This window comes from Hyalella azteca, unplaced genomic scaffold, assembly GCF_000764305.2.
Source record: "Hyalella azteca isolate HAZT.00-mixed unplaced genomic scaffold, Hazt_2.0.2 contig3384, whole genome shotgun sequence".
Taxonomy (NCBI): Eukaryota; Metazoa; Arthropoda; class Malacostraca; order Amphipoda; family Hyalellidae; genus Hyalella; species Hyalella azteca.
The window spans coordinates 488,004-498,167 of NW_025933634.1; the positions used below are offsets into that span (position 1 = coordinate 488,004).

Below are 10,164 nucleotides of genomic sequence, written 5' to 3' on the forward strand. Positions count from 1 at the left end.
GACATTACCATCTACAAGCGCAGTCCTCCCAGTCCTCGCATGAACTGGCCTTCAAGTCTCCTTCACGCCACTCGCAGACCCCCAGTCCCCAACGCTGCATTCAGGCTCCAAATCACCTTATTTTCACACTTAGGCCTCCCAGTCCCACTCTGAACACATGCAGATACTCCAGTGGCCCTATGCTGTGTACAGTCCAGTCTCTGGCAACTCAAGTCGCTTACATTCCTTCTCATGCAGCACGCAGTCCCTCAGTCTACCCCCCCAGCTGCACACAGTCCACCAGTACCTCATGATGCACACAGTCTCCCAGTCTCCCCTGCTGCTCCCCATTCCCGCCCTTTTCTGCCCAAAGTCTCCATCCCCCCTCGCACCTGTAGGCGGTCTCGCTCCTTGTTCAGCTGCCGCTCGAGCTGACTCACGACTTGCATCTGTACGCGCGCCTGTGCCGTGCTGCGGTCATCCAGCGTGTGCTCTGTGTTGAGGTGCCTGCGGGCGACAAGAGTTACCAGAGTGTTATGTTATACATAACAAGGATGTGTTAAGGAATGAGTGAGTTATGGGCGAAACATGGTGTGTTATAGGAGAATCATGGGTGGTTTATGGTTATAATATATAACCATAAACCATGGTGTGTTATAGATGAACCATGGGCGTCGTATGGTCGAAATATGAGCGAGTTATGGGCGAAACATGGTGAGTTATCGGTGAACCATGGGTGGTTTATGGTCGAAATATGAGCGAGTTATGGCCGGAACATGGTGTGTTATTGGGGAACCATGGGCGTCGTATGGTCGAAATATGAGCGAGTTATGAGCGGAACGTGGTGTGTTATAGGTGAACCATGGGCGCCGTATGGTCGAAATATGAGCGAGTTAAGAGCGGAACATGGTGTGTTATAGGTGAACCATGGGCGTCGTATGGTCGAAATATGATCGAGTTATGAACGAAACGTTGAGCGTGTTAGGAGCGAAACACAGACGTTTTAAGGGCGGAACATGTGCGTGCCATGAGCGAATGTTATGGTCTAAACCTGCTCATGTTATGGGTGAAACATTAGCGTGTTATAGCCGAAGCACCGGCGTGTTATGGGTAGCGAAATAACATGGAAGGAGTGATGGCAGGGACGAGCAAGGTTAGGGCACAGATGGGATGAATCAATTTCAAAGCTCTCACTTATAAAATAATTTCGGACTCGAGTTAATAAAAGTGTTCCAGATATTCAGGCATTAAGGGGAAAACGAAACATCTTAAAAATTCTACGTGAATAATATCATTAACAGAATAGCAAAATTTACGATATAAGAAAGTTAAAGCATGAAAATATCAAGGCATCCATAATAAAATTCTTACTTAAGGAAGTAATGAAGTTCGTCGCAGACAGCCTCACAGCCCGGCCACTTGCAGACGCCGTGGCCGTAGAGCGGGTGGTGGGTGACGCCGCCGTTGCTGCGACGTCCGCCCCCACCCGTCTCCTCGTCGTCACTGACCCGTCCACCGTAGCCGTTCAGAGTCTCGCTGCTGCGGCCTGTGGTCACGTCATAAACAGATAATTATTTACGACTTAGATAATTATTCACAAATATTGAAACTTAGTATTTCGGGAAATAGTGAAACTTAGTATTTCGGGAATATTGAAACTTAGTATTTCGGGAAATAGTGAAACTTAGTATTTCGGGAATATTGAAACTTAGTATTTCGGGAAATAGTGAAACTTAGTATTTAGGGAATATTGAAACTTAGTATTTAGGGAATAGTGAAACTTAGGATTTCGGGAATAGTGAAGCTTAATATTTCGGGAATATTGAAACTTAATATTTTGGGAACATTGAAACTTAGTACCTATTTCGGATTAGAGAGAAACTTAGTATATAGAAATATCGGAAGACGCAATATACCAAATAACGTCAAGAAAATATGCTGTGATAATTATTAAATCATAAGGATTTGAGATATTTCTAAGTATTTCTCGAATATTGAAAGACTCCATATATGAGACTCAAATATGAATAACTTCTAAATGTATTTATTAATTGAAAAGACATTGTTCATTTTCATATGAAAATGCGAGTTCAATACGAAAAAATTTTCCTGGCCTATTTTAACGCAACCGAAATTTTGAAGAACTTTAGTACAGAATTTGGCCCTTTTCAGGGCAGTAAAAAACGATCATTATTTTTATTAACTTATGAGCCAAGTTAAAGTTCTCAGGTATGAACCTTACAAATCCTCACTCAACAAAGATTCTTAATATTACCATTTTTTTATTATGTAAATTATCAAATTTATTCCACCTGATTTCACATGGAAAAACCCAGGTTACATATCCAGGCAATATCCCAACATTATTTAAATATTATAGATACACGCTATGTATTTACAGCACAAGTCTTCAAACAGTTACAATTATAAAGATAATTAGCTAAAGATAAGATACAATTAAGGTAAACCAACTAGCACAATTCCGCAACTCATAATCTCATATAAATTTAGTATCAATGTTTTTATAATATTTGAATGATCAGAAATTGGAGATGGGAGGAAAATTGGTTAAAAATTTTAAAAGTGATTTCTATTTTAATTAAGGTCAGTGAAAAAATAATGTTCCCTTAATGGGAATTTCATGCCAAGTATGGGCATAACTATACTTTATGCATAGTTAATTTAATAATTTGTTAATTATTAATAGTTAATAGGTTAATTCTACAGATATTATCAAGATTAGGTAAGACGCGATTTGGTTAAAAATATTTCGGGATGTCGGGATTCTATCTGATTAGTTACGGACTAACGTGATATAAATATGAATAAATTTCTTTTCTAGTAAAAAAAATATGTAAATAAAATATAGAGAGAACTTTCTTGTAGTTAAAATATACGGACTGACCGTTGGGTGTAGGAGGTGGATGAATAACAGGCTTTGAGTCGCGGTCGTTATTATTGTTGTTGTTATTATTGTTATTGTGTGATAACATGAGGTGGGGGGGGAGGTAGCCGGGGGGTGAGGGGGTCTCGCTGCGCTCACCCCTCTCCTTCCAGTGCATCCCGCCATCTCCTATGGGATGAAGGTAATTCAAATAGAGAATAATTGCTGAAAATTAGAAGAAACATACAATAAAATAATATGAATCTTAGAAATATATCAAGAAAGGATAACTAAAATGGCTGGGTATCAAATGTTTTAAGAGAAACATATAATAAAATAATATGAATATTAAAAATATGTCAGTAAATGATAACTAAAACGGCTGTGAATTAAATGCTTTAAAACAGAAATGATGTGAAGAAATATGATTGAAGAACACCACAAGAAGAATTTCTGAAAGTTTTACTCCCTGACCCAAATATGTAATAAATATACCTAATATACACTTAAAGAAGTTATATTAATGTTAACAATAATTATAAAAAGTACTTTTCTTATCAATGATTGTAGGCAAAATAATTACCTAGAGCTGTGAATTTTCGTTCCAAAATTAAAAAAATCGTAAAATTCATAATAAAAAATCAATGTTTTTTATATTATTTTTGATGTTCACCATTAAGATGGGAGTGCTGCTGCAGTAGAGGATGCAGTGCAGAGTGCTGCAGAGCTGAGTGCTGCAGCAGGTAGTGGCGCTGCACGGCTTGTAGCTGCTGCACGAGCTGCTGCTGCTGCGCGTTCAGCTGCGCCAGAGCACCGCTAGCTTTACCCTGCAGCACAAATATCAATTGTGAATTTTATAATATTTTATTTTTATATTTTTATCTTATCTATCTCAGATGTTTAAATTAAATTTATTCATCTAAGTAAGAATTAATAAATAATGTGTCGTTAATATTGGAGTTAATTTAGAATAATATTATAATATTTTATTTTTTATATTTTTATCTTATCTATCTCAGATTTTTAAGTTAAATTTATTAATCTATGTAAGAATTAATTAATAATGTGTCGTTAATATTGTAATTAATTTAGAATTATATATAGGTTTTCAGCATTATTAAGTGTCATCACCAAATAATTGTCATCATGTTCTACAGTATTTACTACACTTCTTTTTAACTTCACTTCTTGTTTGTCAGCTACAAATCTTATAATCGATATTTAACACACTTAATTCTAGCTGTTCAATCGATCTGAAATTTTGCACAGGTGCGTGAAGTTGGAGACAATGCATGAATCAATTGATAGAATAAATAACCTTGAATATTTAATTTTTTATTATTAAAGGAATTAAAAATTATTTATTTAATATATGAAAATAAATATAGAAATTTAATGCACATGTGTAACATCGGAGACACTGGATTCTTTAGAAGTGTTGTCTTTAAAAGGTAATTTTTTAACGCATATTATTTTAGCACTGCGACTGCGGAGTTCTGTCTGCAAAACACGGTCGGTTATCGACCCTAGTGTGGGTAACTATGAGGATGAATTTCCGAAATACAATAGAAAATGTTTATAGGAGTTATCGGCTGAAAATTACTTGAAAAACTCCATATTCACGCAAATATTTAGAAGCATACTGATTTATCATGATAAAAACAATTTTTCGTCTTTTTCAATGTATAAATTAGGCAACTTTCTGTATTTCTTTGCTTCCTGAATAAGTTTTATTTATATGACTAGAGATTAAATTTTTTATCTACCTACAAATGTCCCAGCCTGGTAGGAATATAATTGTGAATGATCCTTCCAATTCGATAAATTTCCCCAAAAATGATAGGAGACTTCCGTGGACTTATTCATAGTCTGCGTGTCTTGCCCAGCAATGGCAATTCTGCGACCATCACTCAATAATGATTTACAATTCACACAATCAATGTTCCTATCATGCAACTGCCACTCACACTCACCCTTCTCACGATCAACAACAAAATGGCCACTGAATATAAAACTTATTCAAATTTAAATACTCTTGGCAAATAAAACACGTCAAACAATCGGTCAATTAATGGCCACCGCTAGCGTGCGCATTATTTTTAAATGAATGTGGTTCAAAGAAACAGTCTTGACGTGCAACTTGAGCGACGTTTACACAACTTGAACAGTTATGAATATTTGAACTGAAATATACGTGGTCACCGGGAAAAAATACCCTTTAGAATGAAGGTAGTCAACAGTAACATCGGAGTTGAACAATCTTGTTGTTTGCCTAGTAAATGTAGCAACAACGTAAAACTTTATTTAACAAAACTCAATCGCTAATTGCTAGCCAGGACACAAAATATACAATCAATGTGGCTTAACAATTAAATTCACACAGAAAACTGGAACGGATACCTTAGTGCGAGTCAACAAACTTGTCGGGAATCTAAACTCAGACAAGTTTTTTTTTAATTTAAACAAGCAAACATCGTAACTTTTGTGATCGATGTCTAAATATTGAAGAAAGTGGAGTTAGTGTCACGTAGGACAAGTGGAGCACGTAGCAAACAACTCGTGGAGCACGTGGCTTGGAGAGCGCGTGGAGCACATGGCTTGGAGAGCGCGTGGAGCACGTGGCTTGGAGAGAGCGTGGAGCACGTGGCTTGGAGAGCGCGTGGAGCACGTGGCTTGGAGAGAGCGTGGAGCACGTGGCTTGGTGGCTTGGAGAGAGCGTGGAGCACGTGGCTTGGAGAGCGCGTGGAGCACGTGGCTTTGAGAGCGCGTGAAGCACGTGGCTTGGAGAGCGCGTGGAGTACGTGGCCAGAAGGGCTCAACTGGCACGTGGAGCACGTGGTACTTGGAGCGCTGGCTAACGACGCGAGGGACACGTGGAGCCATCTTCTCGTAGATCGCGTGAACCCATAATCTAAATTAATCCTTTATTGAAAATTCATCATACCAAGCACCTCCAACTTAATTGGAGCGCATGGAGCCACTCGCCTCAATAGCCTCATTTCCCCATGGAGTAAATAACCTTATGAAGACCTCTAGAACTATCATATGGAGCACATCGACTCCTTGATCTGGAGTTTACCTTATCAGAGGCCTGGAGCAGCTGGGTCTGCTGGATCATGTTGAGTTGAATCTGTTCCTGGAGCTGTCCCAGCGCTTGCTCCAGCTGCTTCCGACCAGCCTCAGCCAGTTGGTGCTGCTGCTGCTGCTGTTGTTGCTGTTGCTGCAACATAATTGGAGACAAATTATCAACTGATGCTAGTCAATTTATCTTTTGATAATATTATAGCCTTCAAAAATAATTGCCACTATATAATTTATGTATTGATAATATTCTTGCTTTGAAAAATAATTACGTTCATATTATCAAGTGATATTAAACTTGATTTATAGAATCCAAATTCAAAATCAGGTTCGAGAAAAATTCTCAAAGCTTTTGGGATTCAATCTTGAACGCTAAATTTTTTCTAAGAAATTCTGTAATGGTTTTGTTCACTGAAAAGTAATAATATCAACAGTTCCAGATCAAATTCTTCCATTCGCACGAGGTGTGGTTTATAATATAAACAATATATTAATGCAATTTAGGGCGAAATAGTTTAATTTAAATTGAATAATTAGTGCGAGTAAAAAATTTTCAGGTACGTAAGTTGTTAGGTAATTTAGGCCGAAATATTTAATTCGATTGAAAATTTTTCATGTACGTAAGTTGTCAGAAAACCACATTGTAATGAGTTCAAAGAATACCTTGCTTCGTTATTCAATGCTTCGATGTAACTTCAACCCAAAACTCTCGGCATGGCTGTGAAATTACCAGAAACGAATGCACTATTTGCAATTTCAAACCACAAGTTTTGCGATATAAGTTTGGTTGTTTACAAGACGCGTACGTGGTGCGTTTGCACAGCTTTTGTTTGCATTTGCACAACAAGAAGACAATGTAAGCAGAGCGCGAGATGCGGTGATCGCAGCAGCGCAGGCCTTCTCTTCGCAACCTTAAACTCGATTTTTTATTTCCATCAACAACGAAGTCGGAGTTTTCCAGGCGTACTTCGTATCACAAACTTTATAGTATCTAATTAATGTAGGCAACTCCGATATACTTGTCAGCGCGAATGGGTAAATAAATTTTTGGCTCAAATGTTCATAGAAAATATGAGTATTTTACAAGTTTCATGTAAAATAAGGACATGCACTGAATACATTCATGACAACCCAGGCTTAACATTGCTACCTTCTTTTTTACAATGACTATCTTCACAAAGCTAATCTCATTGAATTATTATTAACAATCAAATTATTCAAGATGTCATAGTACATCATTTCTGAAGCACAAAACATATAAATCATATAAATTTACATGATTTTATACATATAACATATAAAACAGAGGCAGCATGAAAATCATGCGGAGTGTTCAGCAGGCGCAGCTGCGAAAACAACATTGCTGTGTAAAACAAAACAAAAAAACAAATGTGGAAAAGGCAGGCAAGTTCGCTTCTTGCACGGCACCAAGAACAAACAAATGAGGAGAAGTGCATGGAGCTGAAGAACAACAATAACAAACGCGGCAACGACAGAGGTAGCAACTGCAACAACAACTGCAGAAGCAAATTCGGCAACAACTGCAGCAACAACAACAACTGCAGAAACAAGAGCGGCAAAAACAGCAGCAACAACATCAGCGATGACAACAGCTGCAACAATAGCGATAACAACAGCGATAACAACAGCTGCAACAACAGCGATAACAACATCGATAACAACAGCTGCAACAACAGCGATAATAACATCGATAACAACAGCGATAACAAAAGCGATAACAACAGCGGTAACAACAGCGGTAACAACATCGATAACAACAGAGGTAACAACACAGAGGCGGAGAAAACAACACCGTGTGTGGTGGACAAACAACAGAATTAGCAGATGGAGCGCTTGAATAAAGGGCTTATATACGAAATAACATTAATTATATACAAAAATATACATACAAAATTGCAGCAGCGGTTACATAAGCAGCTATATATGACATTTACATAAAATAAATAAAAATATTTACTGCGATCACAATCTTTGAAAATTTATATAAAATATAAAATAAAATAAAAAATCACCACATCAACTAAAGAAAAGACGAAAACAACGTTGGAGACGTAGAAGTAATCAACAACAGCACTAATGACAACAAAAATAATGGTAACAGTATAAAAATAATCACATTCTCATTAATAGCTGCGAAAAGATTAATAACAAAGGGAAAAAGATTAAAAGACTGATAATAATAACTGCGAAATGAAAAATAACAGCGCAAAATCACAACAATGAAACTAACAGTGAACACAACGGCATCAATAGCGGCCACAAACAACAGCAGCTCCAACCACAGGAATGTCAACAACACGGAGACTGGTACTGTGAAAACAACAAAAACAACAACGGTTACGACGTAAACCATAACAAAACTTTCCACAATGCTAAAACAACCGCAGCAAGAACAACAACAACAACAAAAGCCGCATCAAGAACAGCGTAAATAGCAGCAACAACAAAAGCGATAATAGAACAACAACAACAATCGGAGCAAAAACAGCAACAGCAAAAACAGCCGCAACAACAACAACAGCCGCAACAACAGCCACAACAAAAACAGCAACAGTCGCAGCAAAAGCAGCAGCAAAAACAGCAGCAACAACAACAGCAACAGCCGAAGCAAAAACAGCCACTGCAACAGCAAAAACAACAACAACAACAGCAACAAAAACAACAGCAACAAAAACAACAGCAACAGCCACAGCAACAACAACAACAGCAACAGCAACAAAAACAACAGCAACAGCCGAAGCAAAAACAGCCACAGCAACAACAGCAACANCGGGTGGACTGAGAGATGGCAGACAGGGACTGGCTGAGTGGCTGACAGACGAGTGGGCAGACGGGTATGGACGGACAGTGCTGCAACAAGATTGCCCTCAAATGCCCCGAGTTTTTAAGATCAGTTTTGCACAGCATTTTTAGGATTATTACATCTATTTTTTAGGAATATTTTTCCTGGAACATTTGAATTTAAAAGAGTATTCACTTTCTAATTTGTTTGAGTAACAAAACTGTTTCAACGTTCGTTGACTGGTATCGATTTGGATATTAAATTGATTCACTCGAGTTCTTCAGTAAATACCAGATTAATTAAAACAAACAAATTCGATCAGTCTTCATTGATCAAGATTGCATTTATTACGACGACAAAAAGCTACTCGAGGCTACGGCTCTTGTTCTACATCATCGTTTTGGCGTCAGCATGCAACACGCCATGTGATAAACTTATCTTATTTATAGCTTTATAAAGAAATACAATAATGATACTAACGAAATAATAAAAACGCTATTTATTAACGAAATTCACAGCACGCCGAAAATGGGTGGCAAACTCCAAAGATTTTATGATATTTCCACAGCATCTCCAGTGCAAAAACAAGATCCGGGCCTTCAGGCAGGCTGAGGTGCGGACCTTCTCGATTGTTTAGTAAAAAATATGTCTCATTAACATAAAAAAACGTAAAGCTTTATGACAGAACTCAGTTGAGTTTAATGTATCACTAATTTACGGATTTAATCTTACAAACATTAATAATTTTTATTATAATTTCCTCGCTTCAAGGAACATGTATGTCATACTTTTGTCCAGGTCATAGAAGTGTAAATCATCAATCAATTTATTTTGATTTTGATTAATATTTTTTTGCTGAAAAAGTCGTAATCTGAAAGTTCGGATACAAATAAAATTTATTGTACTCACTTTTATCCCGAAATTGTACTGTTACTATTGTCAATGATTGGTCCCAAAAAATATTTATTAATTATAATGATAATACTTAATAATAATACGATCCCTTATAGAGGCATATCCTAAACACCATTAAACATCTTTACCAAATAAGACTTCTCATTATACAAATGCATTTGAAAATATTTTCTTTCAAGTGTTTCATTAGACTAAATATAAATCAAGTTATAATTATACGTTATAATATAGTATAGTATTGGTCAAATTTTCCGTAACTGAACTTTATACTTATACGGAACACAGGCCGGGGGACTTTAAACGTGCGTTTGCCTTGTTTATTTGAACAGACGAGAGTCGTGGATAGAGCGAGGGATGGAGGGTGAGGGATGTAGGAGCGAGGGAGGGAGGGTGAGGGATGTAGGAGCGAGGGAGGGAGGCTGAGGGATGTAGGAGCGAGGGAGGGAGGATGAGGGATGTAGGAGCTGTCTCTTATACACATCTAGATGTGTATAAGAGACAG

At 37.4% G+C, this 10,164-nt stretch overlaps 1 protein-coding gene across 7 annotated transcripts in view; it reads right to left on the minus strand.

Annotated features, from left to right (window-relative positions):
* LOC108673523 (forkhead box protein P2-like) overlaps positions 1–10,164 on the minus strand; it is a 34,470-nt gene that overhangs the window by 21,418 nt on the left and 2,888 nt on the right. For all 7 annotated transcript variants that reach the window (XM_047879593.1, XM_047879592.1, XM_047879596.1 and 4 more), the window contains exons 2-6: positions 5,943–6,083; positions 3,537–3,690; positions 2,885–3,052; positions 1,351–1,525; positions 372–486 (exon numbers count right to left, since the gene is read on the minus strand). In XM_047879593.1, the coding sequence (XP_047735549.1) occupies positions 372–486; positions 1,351–1,525; positions 2,885–3,052; positions 3,537–3,690; positions 5,943–6,083 (753 nt within the window). The remainder of the gene's footprint in view (positions 1–371; positions 487–1,350; positions 1,526–2,884; positions 3,053–3,536; positions 3,691–5,942; positions 6,084–10,164) is intronic.